Raw genomic sequence first — 18,359 nt, 5'->3', positions numbered from 1 at the left:
TGGTGACTGGACATTTATTTGATGCTCCCCGTCTTATTGCTTTGGCCACTGGAGCTCTCTGTTGGCCCCTGGGTCCCCCTGACATGCCCCATCCTGGTGTTACATTTTCGGGCACTTCCTTCCTTTCTAGAACTAGAAAGTGTTCTAGGCTTGGCCTGTGTGTTTCCTGCTCCGTCCAGAGCCAGCCATGTCCACATGGGGCCGGAGCTCCATTCCTGGAGATGGAGCCAGAGCCCCAGATCTGGGCGCTGGCGTGCGTGCCGCTTCCTGGGCTGCTCAGCAGACAGAGCGAGGAGAGTGTGTGCATGCGACGAGTGTGCGCTGCCTCGTGTCGATCTGCTTATCTATGGACATTTCTGTAGGCAGCACCCGGTCCACACCGGAGCCTGCAGTACACGGGGCTCTAACCGCCTCCAGTAGTGACAGCCTGGCTCCGCCCCCCCACCGCGCACGGGCCTGGCTGTTCCACTGGGACACGCGACAGCAGCCTGAGAATGCTGACCCATCTCTGTGGAACCACTGTCAACGAGCACAGGGCAGCGTGCAGTTCTTTCTGCCGTTAGTTTACAAACCCCCCCATTTCCCAGCACCTGACCGTCCCCCTCCAGTGAAGCTGTTTCCTATCACCTACATGAGACCGTTTTGTCACACCTGGATTCCATCCTCCTGGATGATCTAAAATTCTACACACTTTCACGTTCACTCTTCGTGCCGTTGAGTTCTACCGTCCGTGACAAATGCAGCGTCATGCTTCCTCCGTCACAATGGCACACAGAGCAGCTTCACTGCCTTAAGAGGAAGCTCCCTCCCTCCCGAGGGCACAGGTGTCACGAGACCCCATGTGGGAGGGGACGGGGAGGCTGCTTCCCTGCAGTCCTCGGCCAGGAGGAGCGTCTACAGGGGTCTGAGGCCCTGAGGAGGTCACAGCAGGAGCCACTCTGGCCACCAGCTCCCTGGGTCTCCCTGACAAGCCAGGGGCCACCTCAGGGTAAGGGAGGGAGCCTGCCACAGAGAAGTGCCAAGCTGAGGAAGCGCCGCCCCAGCAGGTGGTCGTGGGCTGACAAGATTGGCGGTGCACACACATGCGTACAGACCTGGGGTCTCCCTTGGTCAAGTGCTCCGAGAGATGGCGTCCCCAGAGCTGGTGGCCCTGGGACCCTGTCCACCTCTGCAAATGAGGGGCCCTGAGACAGCCAAGCAGACAAGCACCTGCGCCCTCTAGCTCCGACACCCAGGGCCCCCTTCTCTGACAATCCCGTCTCCCACCGCCTGTGCCTTCTGCCCACACATTTCTCCTCCCTCTTCAGGGAGAACAGGAAATGGCATCTTTATTCAGATCACAACACTCCCCTGGGGAAAAGAGCAGGGAGCTCAGGCTGCTGTGGGGAGTGCCCCTGCAAGTCGCTGGAGATGTGCAGCCACTGCTCCGCCCTCAGCCAGCCTGAGCCCCAAACCCCAGAATGTACCTCAAAAAGGGAGGAAGGAGGGGAGGCTGGAAGGGGCAGCAAGACCCCCCCCAGGTAAAACTGCTTCCTGACACCACTTCGCAGGGAAAGTGTGGACCCTGGCAGCCCCTTGCTGAAGGGGACAGTGGAGGCGTCTACCACAGGGAGGGAACAAACACTGACAGAGGGGGCGCAGGCTTCATGTCATGCTGTCTCCGTCCTGAGAAGAGCCACCTGGGGGCCACCGGAGAACGAATGAGTGTGCTGTGCACCGCGGAACACAAACTGGGTTTCTTATCACCCCCAAGTGTCCAAATGCAGTTTCTCACCCCTTAAAAATGTAAAAAGCAGAGGTTGGCAGGCCGGGCCTGGCCTGGATCCACCCCTCACTTCCCGAGTCAGAGAGTGAAGGCTCCGTCTTTCCCTCAGGTCACGAAGCAGGTGTGGTCCGGGGTCTGAGCTGTGGGTCCGAGCTGGCCACCCCGTCCTCCCCGATCCCCAAGACCCTGCTGCCCACACCTGGGAGGGGACGCCAGGGCGCTGGGCACAGCAGCAGATGTGGAGGCCGCTCAGTCCCACCAAACTCAGGAGAGATGGGCCTGGCTGCCACCCAAGACCGCGGTTTCTAATGACTGGCTCTCTGCTGTGGGTGAGCTTCTCCCCATGGCGGGAGCTGCAGGCACAGAGAACGCGTCAGTGTGTCAGAAAAGGTAAGGATGAAACTGAAAATCAGCAGGGCTTAAGCAAACCAACCGCACAGAGTGGGAGAGAAAACAGTTCTCACAGACTTGATAGACTGGGAGAAACGGTGAGCCTGTGAAAGCTCCAGGTGTCACAATGAGTGGACCGGGCACTGAGGTCCATCCGCTGACTTGGTGACAACACAAGTTGCTGCCACAGTTTGGGGATGAAGTTGCATCAGCTCCCGGTCCCCAAGTCTCTGGCTCTGGCCACAGGGGAGCAGGACCACTACCCACCCCAAATGGTGCAGCAGGAGCCCAGTGGGGACAGAGGTTTGGTCAGTGGGCAGACAGCACTACGGCTGGAGTGGGATAAGCTCTGTCCTGGTTCTCATCTGCGCAGACCCGAGGGCCTGGGCCACGGCCACAGTGAGTTCTGCTGCTGAGCGAACTGCAGACCATGGTTTTGGGCCCCTCCCGTGGGAAATGAGGACGACCACTCCTCAGACAGCTGAGCACGACGGGGTGATGTCAACTGAAACACTCCAGGGGCTGTCGAGTCTGCACTGAGGTTTCCATTTCTGTATCAAGTGTGCTTCTCACACGACGCCCTCTGGAGATGACAGGGCACTGCGACCGCCCCGTGTCTCCTCCACACTGAACCACTCCCTCCCTCACCTACACACTGGCTCACTGACTGACTGTCACCCTTGGGTTCCTTCCATCCTTCCATCAGTTCACCTACCCATCCACCTAGCCACCCTTCCTCCCTCCCTCCTTTCCTTCGGACCATCCATCCTTTCTTTCGTCCCTTCCTTGCATCCACCCATCCTTCTGACCGCCCTCTTCCCTCCCTCCTTCCTCTTCCCTCCCTCTCCCCTCCATTTCTTCCTTCCATCCAGTACTGACCACTAGGCCCTGGGCAGCCAGGTCAGAAATAGCCCAATGCCTCCCGCCAGGAAGGACTGCCCAGGCCAGAGCTCCAGGAGGAAGGCCATGCCTGTGTGCTCAGGTGGTGCCAGCCCTTTGCTCCAGGTGGAACTGTCCCTAAGGTGGAGGGCTGGACTGGCCCAGGGCAACAGCTGAACTTCCAGGCACGCTGCTGTGACCAAAAGCCAAGAGCAGTACGTGGCAGTCACCCTCACCCACCTACAAACCAGCAGCCCATGCGCCAGGCATGTTGCCGAGCACTGAAAACAGAGGCAAATGGGCACAGTCTCATGGCGCTGCCACTTCAGGGAGACGTCGTCAGCCTCACGTCCCAGACTCTGACACTGGTAACTGTGCACAACTCTCATGATGGATTTCAAATGCTCTAGGTATCCCCCAAGGTCTGGTCCTGTCCCTTTGCTGGCCTGGTGGCCTACCAACCGCCACGGACCAGCAGGTGGACCACACACCACCAGGCTCCCGGGCTTCTGGGGTCCTGCTCCCACTGTCTTCTACACCCAGGGGGCTGGCTGATCCGCACGCCCTCTCAGAGCATGCACTGCCCTACACGGGCATCACGTGCACACACGTCCATCTCCCCACTGCGGCCATGACTTCCTCACGCTAGAGACTAACTCCATGGGGACATGGGCAGTGACATCCTGGTCCCTCATTAGCCCTGAGCAGTGGCCGCGACACATGTGCACTTGGTAAAGAAGCGACAGATGGAGGGAGGTGGTCTCTCAGGCTTCTCAGCAGAGAGACGTCCTTTGGGGGGTACGGGAGCCACAGGCTCACTGCCTCTGTCCTGTGTGATGCCTAAGGTCCCAGAATCCTCACCCTGCTGTAAAGATGAGGAAATGAAGGCCAAGGAGGTTACAAGGCCTTGCTGAGATGGTGGGCGGAGGATAAGTGACCGCTGGCGCTGGAGTCCACCCTCGGGCAGGCTCGGAATGGCCGAGCACAGCCACTGGTTGAGTCTCAGGGCTGCCCCAATGCTCCTCAGCTTGGTGGGAGCAAGTGGCATTGCGTCTGCCAGCTCAAGGTCTCGGATGAGGGGACTGTCCCTGAACTAGGCCAGGCCTGCAGAAAGAATCAGGCCGAGAGGATGTCACGTGCCCTGTGAGCGCAGCCTGTGGCAAAGCAATACTGCCACTCTGAGCCCACCTTCTTCTTTCCATTTTACCTTCAAACTGAAGAGTGAGCCAGAGGCAGAATCTGCCGACACCACTCGACTGCTCTGCTCCCGCCCGAGGGCTGCATCCAACACAGCTGCCCCGTTTCTAGGACCGACAAGAGCTGAGGCCGAGGTCTCCACCCGGCACGAGCAGCACAGCGGGCGAGTTCCTGCTCAAGGGTGCACCTAGCACGCTGCTGAAGACGGGGCACAGGGTCACATCACAGCCACTGTCCCCAGAAACCTCCCCGTGAAGTCCTCACTCCGTCTCTAGGCTGGGGTGGTACGTGTGAGGTCCAAGCACCTGGATGTCGGCATGCCCTCTTGTGACACATCTGAGCCTGCACGTGAACACGCGAGGGGGCCTCCCTGGGATGGAAGGCCACAAGGAGAGAGGCCGTTTCTGCAGCCACCCGAGTGGGTCCAGCCCAGCAGGCCCACCAGCAGGAGACAAGACGGCTGCTGCTTTAAGACAAAGCCCCAGGTAACTGATGCAGCCCCTGGAGGAGGTTACGTACACAGGAGACGAGATGGGGGAACCAAGGGCCTCCAGGTCCAACCACCTGGGGGGCAGGCTTCTTGGGAGGCCCCCGGGCCAGGGCCGAGGAGGCCCGCTCTGACCCGGTCACAATGCTGATGCTCAGCGGTGCTGGTGCCCTGTTGAGGGCGGTTCTTTGCAGTCACAGAGAGTACGCACTTGGCGCGCTGGGTCAAGTGAAGGGCAGGAGCCGTCCCCCGAGCCGGCAGCCCCAGCCCCTCCCGCTGCTGAAGCTGGGGCGTCCCACCCGAGCCACAGGCTTCCAGGCACCACTTAAAAGGCTTGGTTCTGTGGTGTCTTAGGGCACCACCGGCCTCTCGCCCATCACTGCACTGGTCCCTCACCAAACTTCCTTTAGGGGCAAAAAGCTGAGAGCGGCTCGGGACTGGTGGCTCGGGGCCTCAGAGGCTGAGACAGACAAGGCTGGCTCGGCCTCTGCTTCCGGTCCTCCACGGGAGCCTGTGGTCCTGGCAGACGCAGCTGAGCCGGCGCTCGCTTCCTGAGATGGCTGAAGTGGGGCCAGCGGTCCTTTTCTGGGAGGGAGCCATACAGCCTCTGCTGCTGCTAGTCACCTGTGTCACTATGCTGGATGCAGCCAGACGCCCACAAAGCCCCAATTGCAGAGACCAGGGAAGGCCCCAGTGTGCCGACCTCCAGGACATGCCTGACTGAGGCAGCCAGGAGAACCTAGGGGCTCCCAGGGGATGCACTGCGGTGTGGAGGCCAGTCTCCAGGGGAGCCCGAGTGCTAGGGACACAGGAGACATGGCCTGTGCCCCCCATTCCTGCTCCCAGCTCCCCCAGGCCGAGCTAAAGAATGGATAATAATCCCCGACGAGGACGAAGCCAGGACGGCTCCTGTGAGCTTAGAAACCAGAAGCCCAACCATGACAGTAACATGAGGACAGGGGCCGTGCAGCCCCAGCTCACCCCGCCAGTGCTCTCGCTCCGGCCATGAGGGGAGGCGAGCGGCCTGTCCCCGGCACCCTGCACCTGCGTGGGTCTGCAGGAGGACGTCGGGGCCGCTCTGTGGAGGATGAGCAGATGCGAGGACTCTGCTGAGCTGCTAGACGACAGACAGCTTTGAGGAAGGAAAGGGGGAAACGGCCATAACCTTCTGCTACGCATGTGCTGCCTTGTTTGATCCACCGCTGAGGAAACTGTTGAGACACCGACGAGACTCAGCAGGAACAGCTCAGTACCGCTTCTGACGTGCTGGTACGATGACTGGCCACCCCAGCATATTTCCCGTGCCGCGGGGGTGGCAGATCGGGCGCTTCTGTCACTGAGCGCAGTTAAGCGAGAAGACGCCATCAGGCCCTGGGGGGACAGGGCCCCAGCAGGCAGGTGCCCGGCACAGGCTGTCAGGGAGGGGTCTGTGCCGTGTGAGGGGCTCGGGGCTCAGGGAACATCACTCCCATGTTCTGAGGACATGGGGGCGTCTAGAGTTTAGAGAGGGCAAGAGACTCGCTCTAAATCACCAGCGAACCCGGGACAGGCTGGGCCAGCAGGGCTCCCCCATGGGCCTGTGCGCCCTGCCCGCCCCCCGGGAGCCCCGAGGCTCCTGCCTCCTCTCCACTGCCTGGATTCTTTTTGTCACTCAGATTCTGTGCAAGGCCAAGTGACTAGACATGTCCCTCTGCATCCAGGACCACTGGACAGCGTCCTGAGTCCCGTGGGAGGTGGCTGGACGGCAGGCTTGGACACCACTCCTGTTTTGTTCAAGTCCTGCTCCTAACCTGCCGGCAGCCCTGAGCCCTTGTGCTCACTGGGCCCCAGGTTCCCACCTGTGGAAGCGTGCGGCTGCTGAACTTGGTCGTGAAGGGCCTTCTGGGCCTTGTGCGCGAAAGACCCGCACAGAGGACAAGCCCCAGAGCCCCTGCCCGGCCTGTGGATGGAGTGCTGCGGGGGGCATAGCTGCCCCCTGGCCACACCCCTGGGGGAGGGCGCCTGCCACCCAGGGCCTGACACGCATACCAAGAGACCCTGCTGGTAAGAGGCAGAGATACGTAAGGAGAATTAAAAAGCACAGTTAAATAACCGCCTATCCTCATGCATATTTATAAGTCACCGGCCTGGAAGCTAAATCAATACCTCCCCCAGCTGAAGGAAGCACAGCTCAGGGGAGTGTGGGGGAAGCTCCAGGGTCCGAGGGGCGGGGCAAGGTGGGGTCAGGCAGCCCTCCCAGGTCCTGCTGCAGCGACCTCGCCCCTGCTGCTATCTACCCGAGCCTGCAGAACCGCCTGTGCACAGGCGCAGGGCTGGTGCCCGGTGCCCAGGAGCTGTGTGACCTCGGGCAGGTCCTTGTGCCCTGCACACCTCCCAAGCTAGAGTGAGCGTGCCTATCTCTCATTTGGCACTCAGTGGACTTTCCGGGACACTCACTGCTCTGCAGCTGTGGACGCAGCTGGCCCAGTCCTCCAGAGCGGGCCCTCAGGGTGTGTGCTCACTGCAGGGGAAGAGCGTGGGGCCACAGGGATCAGCATGGCTGGACTCCACATCTGCAACACCAGGAGCGCTGGCCCACCTCCGCGCTTAGGGAGCGAGGAGCTGAGGTCCACAGAGGACATGAGGCCCATGCAGCCACCCAGGACCCATCACTGCGGGTGAGGAGCAAAGCCGAGGGTTCGTGAAACCCAGCTGCAGGCCCCTGGGGACTGTCCTGTCCCCACAGAGGCTCGAAGCCCTCCGTGGGCCATCATACCCACGTGCGCCCCACAGCTTCAGGCAGACCTAGTGGTGACAGAGGGACAGGTGGACGGAGACTGAGATGTCCAGAGTGGAGTGGTTTCTGCCCAGACCCGGGCAGGGTCCCCACCAGGAAGAAATGAGGGCCTCAGCTGGACACTGAGCAGCAGACGCAGGGGACCCAGTGGACACTCACGTCCTGCCAGCCTGAGATGAGCCCGACTCTGTCAGCTACACGCTGTGACTGGGCAAGTTCCCTGGATGTGCCCCCAGCAGAGCTGCCCGGAGCTGAGGAATGCAGGAACTCACAGCACATGTGGTGCATGCGGCCAGCAGGGAGGGACCTAGAGTAGAGCCCTGTCCATGTCCGTCCACAGTCCGCTCCCACGCCAGGCCACACACGTCTCCTTCGCCTGTCCTGTACCGCCTCGCTGGCCTGCACGCCCTCATCAAAGTCTCCTGACCCCAGGCGCTAATCAGCAGACAGGGCACAGCCAGCACCGCCAGTCACAGGACTTGGCAGTCACCCGCTGACTCCTCCAGCCCCCCGAACGACCTGCTGTGAGAGGCTTGTACCCTTCCGGCAGGGCAGGGGTGAGAGGCAGTTCTCATTGTCAGGAGGGCTGGCTGGTGGCCGTCCAGGCTGAGTAATGGCTTTTGGCCTGACCTGCCTTCTCCCCACTGCCCACTGCCATCGCCCTCTCCCAGGCCCTGTCCCACAAGCCACACAGGTGGAAGTTTTGGCAAAACTCAGGGTGAGGGACAGTGGAGGGTAAGTGTGGGACAGTGGCCACAGCCGACTGGGATGAACCCTGGCTCAGCTGTCCCACTGCTCACCCTGCCAGCAGGCCCTCCTCCTGCTGCTGGGCAGCGGCTCTGCTGACCCCAAGCTTCCGTCTCATCGGGTGAGCACTCTGCAGTCCATGGACACCAGCCACTCACCTGGGCTCCGAGGCCCTGACACCAGACACACGCACTCATCCGTCTGTGCATGTCCCAAGCAGCCTGAGACCACTGTCCCTACGCCCATGCCATTCCACAACCACGTCACGGGGCCTGCCAACCGCGCGAGCCACGTCCCTGCTCGGCTGGGCAGGTGAGCCTTGAAATCAGCCGGCCTCGGCTGTCACAATCTCCAGATCAGAGAGCAAACAATAGCTGGCAGCCGAAATCCACCGTGCCGAAGCCAGTCTGGGCTGGCAGGTCAGCTGGCAGAGGAGACGTGCCTGGCGGGGAGGGTGGAGCACAGCAGCCCCGGAGCGGCCGCCCCGCGCGCTCAGCAAGGCCACCAAGGCCCTGCTTCCCCCGCCCCAAGCCTGAGCTGTACCAGAGCTGCCTAACCAAGCCACTTAAAAAACTCTGAATCGCAGTAATATCCACATAAAGTAAAATGTCCCACCTTAGCCATTTTTAAGTGTATCGTCCATCATTAAACACGTGCACACTACTGTGGAACCATCACCACCATCACCTCCAGAACTTTCCATCTTCCCAAACTGAGACTGTCCCCAAGAAACACTCACTCCCCTCCCGTCCCCCACCCTCCTCTCTGTCTGTGTGAACGTGACCCCTGGGTCCTCATGTCAGTGGCATCACACAGTGTGTCCTTTGTCACTGGCTGGTTCCATCAGCACAGTGTCCTCAGGGGCCGTCCACGCTGTAGCAGGTGTCAGTGTCCTCCCTTGTAAGGCCAAGTAACGTCCACTGTGTGACTGGACCGCATTTGTCTGTCATTCACCCGTCAGTGGACACCGGGCTGCTCCCGCCTCCTGGCGCCTGTGCACAGCGCTGCTGTGGACGTGGGGTGCAGGTATCTGAGACCCCACTTCCGGTTCTTTTGGGTGCAGACCCAGGAGTCAGACTGCTGGGATATGTGGCTAAACACAGCAACTTTCAAATATCAGCTATAACGTCTGTGGTGGGGCGTCAGGAAGTCTCCTTTTGAGACAGTTCTTTCAGAATGTAGCGTTCTGTCCAAAAACCCCTCCATGAACATCTTTTCTACAAGGGGAATTATGTCATGGGTCCGAATTTCCTTTCTAGGCTGCCTGCACCTCGACTGTTCTAGAACCTGCCGTGGAGAGCCACGGGCGCTCTGGACGGCTGCCTTCCCGTCCTTCTCTAAGCCAGCTCCCCCATGGCCTGCGCCCTTCCCTTCGTACCACCGGTCGATCTGCGTGTCTGTGTTATCAGCCCACTGTTGGTGTCTCCCCACAGAACACAAGCTCATCAAAGCCAGGACCCTGGACGGCTGCATCACCCTCCACGGCACCCGGGTCGGAGTGGCGCCTGCCCAGCAGAGCCCAGGAATGGCAGGCTGGTCCCTGCAGCCCCGGGGGCACCTGCAGGGCCCAAAGAGCTGCGCGCCAGGACCCTTGCCTAAACGTGAGTCACATATTATTTTTTACCAAGCACGATGTCTAGGTTTGTAAAGTGTTGGGTCGCTAACTTTTTCATTGAAATGCCTTGCATGGACCATATGCAGATAACGAGAGGCGTCCAAGCAGCAGTCCGAGACGCCACAGCTGACGCAACCAGAGGTGGCACCGAGAGCCAGGGGAGACGAGAGGGCGTGAGGCGCAGCTGCCATGCGGCGATGGCTCCACTTACTGTGCCCCGTGCTTCCTGGGTCCTGAGTACGGCCAGTGGCAGAGTGGGGCTGGACCAGTCCCCTGAGGGTCACAAGGTGAAAAGACCCAAGGCAGCCACTCAGTGGGACCCTCGGGGGGCGCCCTGCAGCCTCGTCTGCAACTGAGGTGCTAGGCCAACAGGCCCAGCGGGTCTGAGGACCAGCTCCAGGGCCCATGAGACAAGAAGGGGCTTCATATTCAGGACACGTCCTTCTTCTCATAAAAAATCAAAAGAAGTCAGTGCCTGCGGAAATCTCCCCACACGAACGCACATCGGCGAGCTGGGTGTTTGCAGCGTTAACAAACACGAGCGTCTGCAGCCACCCGGGCTTCGGGCTGCTTCCTCCACTGCGGGTCCCGTTTCACACACGTGAGGGGGGAGGGCAGGCCCTGGACTGGACGCTGAGCCCCTGCTCCACCGTGCCCACAGGGGCTTCTGTGGCCAGTGCAGCTGGACGAAGGGCAGGGCGGGGTGGCCACGGCCACCATCAGGTAGGTTACAAACCCCACACGTGGGACCCAGAGTCTGCCTGTGAATGTGAGGCAATGAAACTGCAGAAGAGCCCCACTGACGACAGAGACTAGCCAAATGCAATAGTGAGACACGTTTAACAAGAAATGTGCAGGGTAAATGTGTCTCTATGCAAAGCCCCAACGGCACAACGGAGGACCCCACACACGGGAGACAAGTGACGTCCTGGTGGACGCAAACCACACCTGAGGGTGTCCGTCTCCACACGCCCGTCGTCACGTTTAGGAATCCAGCACAATTCAAGGCCGATGGGGAGGGAGCTGGGTGTGCTGATTCTAAAGTCCACATACAAATAAACGAGAGCCCCTGGGGACGTTCTGTAAAGAAGTCGTGGGGGGCAGGGGGTAGGGGGGACGAGACATATCAGGCACAGAAACACTGAAGCATCAGTTACAACACCCAGAACTGGCCCTGGTCGGACATACGGCTTATGAAGGAGACTGAGCAAACAGACCCCAAAACACATGGCGTCTCGTGCAGGAGGCAGGTGACACTTCCAACCCGAGGCAAAACAGGCTTCAGCAGTGGTTTGGGGGAAACTAGGAAGAGTCTTTGTAAAACACAGGTTGAGATCATGCTTCATACCCTCTAAAACACCAAAATCACAACCAAATTCTAATTAGTCAGCTTTAAATGTAGAAAATGAAGCCACTGAAAAATGAGAAGAAACCCTGGGGAATTCTTTTATAACCTCGACACAAGGAAGGTAGAAACACGATCTAAAGCCCAGACTTGTGGGGGGCGTGAGGGGTTGGGGAGGGGAGGTGGGTAAATGCATTTACATAAAAACTGAAAAACAAAAACTTCTACTTTGATTAAAAAAATACTTCAGGCCAAGTCAAAAGACAAATGAAAAATTGGGAAAATAAATTCACAAGTTAAAACAAAAAGAGCTCAACTCCTTAACATACAAAGAGCTCCAGGAAATCAACAAGGATCAACGACTGTTTGAAAAATGGGCCATGGAATTGACAACAGGAATATACTAAAAACCCTTCCTCTCACATCTAATACAGGGACCAAAGGTTACCACTCCACGGCACTACCCCGCTCACCTACTGAACCAGAAACACCTGGAAGTCCGAGGGCGACCCCGGGAGAGGCAGTCAGGACGCTGGTGCGACACCGTCCTGCACGGTGAGCGATGCACACGGCCACGGACAGCGGCTTACCAACCAACGCAGGTGCCCTCTGGTCCCACTACCTCTCTTCTGGAAAGTACCCCCAACACAGACGTGCACACCCCGCCCGTCTGAGATCACAGACGGGGAGGAGACAGCCACACTGCCAGTGACAGGCGGTAGTGACACATGATGGCACCTGCCCAGCGGAGCCCCCGGTGCAGCAGGTGAAACAGCCACGTGGGGATGCTTTGAAACAGGCTTTCCTTGGCGTTAAAGGTGGTGGGCAGTAAGGACGCACATTAGGAAGGAAGGTTCAAAGGAGCCACCACGTGGGAGCAACGACACAAAATGCTGCACACACAGGACTGCCTGTCCTTGCAACCACCCCAGGAGCCGGTCCCTGTCTCCTCATTTTCTAAGAAGGAGCTGGGACTCGGGGGGAGCGGCTCGCCCAGGGTCAAGTGTGTGAGTGGAGGGCGGAAATGCACATCGGGCGCAAGTCCCCCAGAGGGCACCCACCTCATGTGCCTCACTCCAATGCACCCCGAGAACACTGGCTGGGAGCCAGGTCTGAGGCTGATGCTGTCCGGGTGACTGAGGCAAGCTCAGAGCTCACAGTCCAGAGGACCAGACTGCCCCCACACAGGTCCTGGGCATGAAGACACTAAGGGGTGACGTCTGCGCTGGGCCCCAAAGAGCGTGCATATCTGAGAGCTGGGGAGCATGTGTGGGCTGGACGCCACAGCTGGGGGTGGGGTGGGACGCAGGGCAGACACCAAGGGGAAAGCCACCAGGGCAGCACGGCCGGCCCAGCAGAGCTTGTCTTGACTTCCTACAGCCCTGGTTTCCCCACGATGGCGGGTGGGGAGGTGGGACACAGCACCGTGTGCACCTCTCACAGATGTCCCCAGCTTTTGGGGCAGAAATGGGAGCTGAGGGAGCAGGAGGGCCTAGGCGCTGCTGGGGGAGGTGGAGGCCCAAATCTCGGTTGTGAGTGGAGGACGTGACTGTCACCTCCCACCGTGGGGCAGACACTGGCGTCTTCCTGTGCCTCTGGCTGCTTCGCTGCACGGTGGGAATGACAGCACCCTCGCCACCACCCGTGGGCCGTAAGTGAAGACGCCCAGCAGGGTCAGGCCCGGACGGCGTTTGCGGTGCCTGACCGCAGAACAGCCCGGCCAGTGACCTTGAGCGGAGGATGTGAGCGGAGACCAGTGCCCAGCAGCCATGGTGCAGCGATGGGGGCTGTCCGTGGCGCTCCCCTGCGCTCAGGTCGGCAGCGACACTGAGGACACACCCGCGGAGTGACATCAGACTCTGGGGTCCAAGCCTTCCTCACCTGAGGAAACACATCTCCACAGTGGGACAATGGCTGGGACGTGTCCCACACCCAGTCAGCGCGGGCCTGAGGCTTCTACCCTCTCGGCGGAGCAACGCCCAGGGAACACTCCAGAAGTGCGGGAAGCAGGCTGTGTAGTGGGGGAGGATGTACCAAGAGCCTGGTCAGCTACTGGCGGAGCCACTGGGGAATAATCAGAGACAGGACGGGTTCTGAGAAGCGGAGGTGAGGCCTGCTTCGGGCTCGGAGCTCCACGGCAGGTGAGATTAAGTGAGAACAGATGTGTGGGGAGGGAACTGCAGTCCAAGGACTGACAAATGGGCCCCGGGGACAGCAGGATGGGCGAGAGGGAGCCAGCAGGGGCTCAGGGGTCTGCAGTGTGGAAAGCGGACTGGGGTCCTGGCGGCTGTCACAGCACCAATGGGGAGAGGGTGACGAGACTGAAGAGTGGCAAACGGCCTGCCTGCCCCCGTATTCGGGTAAAGGGAAGAACGCAGGGAGAGTCTATGATTACACAGTGCTGCTTGCCTGGTGACGCAGGGACAGGAGCAGGGACAGTCCACGCACACCAAGAGCTTTCCGCTCACAGGGAACCCAGTAATTTTCTACCCACTGCATTTCCAAAAAAGTTACACTTATTTAAAATGTCACTGGGCTGCAGTCTGATCCTGTTCCTGAGCAGCACTGCAGGCTGGCACGGGGCAGCAGGGTGGGCGGCTCCCATGGGGCTCCCACACCCACCCACCAACTTTCCTGAACAAGCACCATGACTGGGCAACTCTGAGGGACAGAGCACGTGGGCTCAAACCCTGCAGATGAATTCTGCTTAATTACACGCGTGCTGAAGCATTTAGAGGGAAGGGTACAGATGTTTGCAATTTGCTTTAAAATGCACCAAAATAATTCAAAAGGATTGATGGGTGCAAGTGGGGTGGGTAGATACGTCATAAAGCAACCGCAGTAAAATGTTTGTGACAGGATCGGGGTGGTGGGTAAGTGGGGGTTTGTGTAAAACTCTTTTAACTTTGTGGTAGTTTGAGAACATTCATAGAATGCTAGGGAAAATCCACTAGGCTCCACCATCACCACCGGGGACGCGGCACAGCGCTTCGTACTTGCTGTGAGGCGGGTCCAGCCTGGGTCCAGGCTGCCGGATGGGCAAGCGTCCGCCGGGCCTAGAGCTGCCGTGCGCCTGGCCCTCTCTGGACTGCACACGGTGGAAGCTCCAGTAGCATGTGGCCCGTGAGAAGCATGAATGTGGGAAACCACGTGGACCATCCCCACGTGAGGACGGTGGTGGAGTTATTATACCGGCAGCAGTGGCGACCACGCTCACCAGGTGTGTGAGTGCCCTTGCTGGGAGCTGTCGCCGTGTTCTCCTAAAGTGGCCTGCAGGGAAGTGGTGTCAGCTCTGTGTTCAGGTGAGCAGAGCAAGCAGGACCATGGCTGGTGAGGGGCAGAGCCAGCAGCACACTCAGGCCCCCCACTAGGAGGGCATCGGCACTCCGTCCAGACAAATGCCGCGAATGCCCTCTGTACTGCTGTTCCGTATTTTCTTGGTTCTGGGCAACTAGGCCAGTGGAGGGGTGCGTGAGGACGGCTGGGCTGGGAGGGTGCAGATGACCAAGGGTAGCCCCCCTTCAAGCCAGTGACCCAGACACGCCTGAACTGGGGGGGACCGGACCGCTGGGCACGGCTGGGTGGAGGTGGGCAGGCTGGCGGTGGCAGGCCTGGGGCATAAGGAATGTGTTTCCCACGGTTTTCACGAGTTCACTCAGTCTGGTTCCCAGAGTCCCTGTGGGGACAGAGCCAGGAGAGCAGTTTCCAGGCTCTCGACCTCACGTGGAAAGGTGCTGGCTCAGGTAGTAGATGGCTGTCAGCTGTGACTATTTGGCCATCAGCTGTAACCGGTTAGCCATTAGCCACTGATACAACTGCCGCGGCTACGCTGGCAGGTTGGTTGGTTGGCAGAGAAGCGGACGGTGGATTGCGGATTGTGTGGCTCCTGCTTCCTGTGTCTCCAACCCCGCCGGCAGTGAAAATATAGTGGTATGACACCCCTATCTATGGCTCCGTGGGTGTTCCTTTTTGGCCTCACCACGTCCTGCGTTCTTATGCGGGGAGCAGGACCAGAGACCCCGCATGACACACACCCTGATTTCTGCAGCCACACCGAGAACCATAGAAAGCCATCTCCGGACTCAGAGTTCCGCATGGTGTGCTCAAGTTCAGTCTTGGAGAATACTGCAAAAATTTGAAGCCCCATTCAGCCACTAGAAATGGTGTGTCTGAGTCAGTCATTCATGTGCTGGCTAACGATGGCCCCAGTTTCTTCCCCATCTCTCAGTGGGGGCCCCCAAACTACCCATCTTCTTGACGGCTAGAGGGAGGTCCCACCTCCTTGAGCCACATCAGACGTGTACCCAGCTCACCCCAGATGAGTGGGAATAGCTGAGGACTCTCAGGGGACCTGGCCAGGCCACGCCAGGAAAGGAGCCAGTGGCCTCCCTCCCAGGCCCTGTCCAGGCCCCAGAGGAACGCATGGCAGCAGACAGCCCTGCTCGGAGCGGCGGCTGCAGCTCTGTTTCCTCACCAATTACCAAGAGCTCTAACTAGTGCGAGCCCTCTCCAAGCATATGTTCCCAATTGTGTCACACTGCAGCTGATTTTAATCAATCTTCCTGAAGCGACCAACTTGAAGACTCCTCCAGAGAGGGGGGCGGCGGGGGCAGACAGGGTGTTTGCATAAGAAAGCTCCAGCAAGAAGCACAGCTGACAAACATACCACCAGGCCCTGCTAAATACAAGGAGCCCCCTCCACCGCGGGCCTCACCCATAGCCACGGCCACGACTGTGCTGCAGTTTGGAGGTGGGCACAGAAAGGGCGAGGGGGCCCACCCCAAGGCAGAGAGCTGCGGCCAGGCCACCTGGAGGGGGACATGTGCTCTCCTGCTGCTTCCAAGGCCCAGGAGCAGAGGGGAAGGGGAAGAGGTCTTCACCTTCCGTGTGTTCAGAAAAGGCAAAGTGGCAACAGATGGTCATTGTTTACTGAGCATCTGCCGTGTGCCAGGTGTGACGGACAGATGTGGCTTCTGTCCTGTAACCCCCAAGGGGGCATCATTATCCCTGACTTTATAAAGGACACACTGGGGGCTCAAGTGGCAAAGCCCTGACATGCCAGAGACCATCTGGCCAAGGGGCAAGGCTGGATTCCAGCTGAGGTCTTCAGCCTCGGATGCCGGAGCCCCTGAAGACACCCCGTTTCCATGAGCCCAAGTCACCTGTGGACCCATTTCAATGCTGCCTGAACCTTGAGCCAGACATGAGTTCTTCCTTGTCTCCATTCTGCCATGACCAGAAAGGCCGATCGTCTCCCTCTGAGTGTTGGCCTGTTCCTGGCTGTGCTGCAGGGATCTGGGTGCTGGTGGGCACCCTGGTTCCGGAGCAGCACCCAGGCACGTCCTACAGCCTCTGCGGGCTGCACAGACACCCCTCACATGCGGGAGAAGAGGTGGTGGTGGGTGATCTCTGCCTGCCCGCGTCAGGGTCAGACAGGAGCTGGAGCTATGACAGGCGATCAGCAGCACCTGGGACGGACAGCTCAGCTGTGGGCGTGAGCGTCTCTGTGCCCTGGCAGCCGGCTGGGCAGGTGTGGGCAGTGCTGAGGCGGGAGCGGACCAGCGGTCCTGGGCGCTGAGGCTGGGACTGGGACTGGCGGTCGGCTGTCAGGGACTCAGGCAAGGAGCAGGGCGGGGGGAAGACGGGGGGTGAAGGTGGGCTCAGGGGGCGACGGCATTGGGTTCCAAGCTGCAGGGCGGGGAGGGGGGGTAGATGGAGGTGGGCACTGGGTTCAAGGCCAGCTGTGCTCCTTGTGCTGACGCCCTCGACCACATGCTGAAGCTCCCTGAGCGGAAGTGTCCTCCTCAGTGAGTGGAGCAGTAGGACCCCCGTCAGAAGAGACTTAGGGAGAAAGCACAGCACCGGGAGCACAGTGAGGGTGCCCTGCAGAGGCTCACGGGAGTTCCGGCTACTGAGTGGTGAGTGAGGAGGAACAGGGATTGGGGCCACCCTCCATCACGCCCACCCTGAGGGACGACGCAGGGACACTGGAGATGGGAGTGCATAGCCAACACCCTCCCCCAGGACCTGGTGATGGTGGCCAACACCCACTGGGCTCAGCGCTCACCTCACATGACCCTCAACAACCGTGCCAGGAGCCATGGCAGCCCCCAGCCCTCGGGAAAGGCCTGGAAGCCTGAAGCAGGACACAGAGAACGGTTTCAGCTGCACTCACTGACGCCCGATCGCCAGGGGGCCTGGGCAGCCACGGGCATGATCCCAGGCTGCGCTGAACCAAAGAGCCAGAAACACACCACCAACCTCGTCTGACACGGCACCGCTGATGGGCAGGCAGGCGGCCAGGGAGTCACCTGCCAACAGCCCTGCAGCCCAATTAAACAGTACGAGATGACAGGTCCTAGAGCTGAACACGGTCCAGCCGCGTCTCACTGAGCGCCGCGCTTTATCAAAGTTGTCATTTCCACCATCTCCAGGAATTGGTAATAAAAATGAGATTTGATTTACCTCTAATGGGTGTCAAGATAAAATCAATGGCCTATCCCAAATCTGGGTGATCACAAATCTGTGGGTTTCTTGCCATGGAACAATTGAGACAGGGGGATAAAAACAAAAAACAAAGCAAAGTTAGGACACTGTAAACAGCAGTCCAACTTTATGACTGCAGGGGGATGGGTGTGGACATCAACTCCAAACCAAACAGAGAGGCGTCCGTGAGCCTCTGCTCACACGCACATGGCCGTCACCCTGCCTCAGGCGAAGCACAGACAGGCTGTGGGCTCTGGCCCGTGAGGGAGCAGGGGGGTGCCAATGCAGCGGGGAGGACATCGGGCTGGTGACAGCGCAGCCTGAGGGCAGGACGCCCTGCCTGCTGGGCGCTGGACGCTCTCGGCCAGCTTGCGGTGTGTGTGGGGGCAGGGCCCTGGTTCAGTAGCGTCTGAGCCAGCAAATGGGATGTCTGTGGGTGCAGGAACCCAGACATGCAAACCCAGGCAGAGAGCAGGAGGGACACACTAGTTCTAGGACAAGCTGCTATTGGGGGGCTGCCCGCCAGCACTTACCACCAGGGTGAGCTGCTCAAGCTGTACTTCCAGCTTCTTCTTCTCTTCTTCCAGACGGCTCCGCTCCCCCTCCAGCTCCTCAATTTTCAGCCTGCAAGGAGAGAGACCGTGACAGGATACCCACTGCAGCCCTTGCGGG

The 18,359-nt window shown here is 59.7% G+C and overlaps 1 protein-coding gene across 3 annotated transcripts in view; it reads right to left on the bottom strand.

The window, feature by feature from the left end:
- MAD1L1 (mitotic arrest deficient 1 like 1) overlaps positions 1 to 18,359 on the bottom strand; it is a 281,851-nt gene that overhangs the window by 62,884 nt on the left and 200,608 nt on the right. For all 3 annotated transcript variants that reach the window (XM_081036038.1, XM_081036037.1, XM_081036036.1), the window contains exon 14: positions 18,221 to 18,311. In XM_081036038.1, coding sequence (XP_080892164.1) covers positions 18,221 to 18,311 — 91 coding nt within the window. The remainder of the gene's footprint in view (positions 1 to 18,220; positions 18,312 to 18,359) is intronic.

The sequence above is a fragment of the Rhinolophus hipposideros genome (genome assembly GCF_964194185.1).
Source record: "Rhinolophus hipposideros genome assembly, chromosome: 23".
NCBI classification, from domain to species: Eukaryota; Metazoa; Chordata; class Mammalia; order Chiroptera; family Rhinolophidae; genus Rhinolophus; species Rhinolophus hipposideros.
Note: the sequence above shows the minus strand (reverse complement) of the source record. Positions and strands in the feature narration are given on the sequence as shown.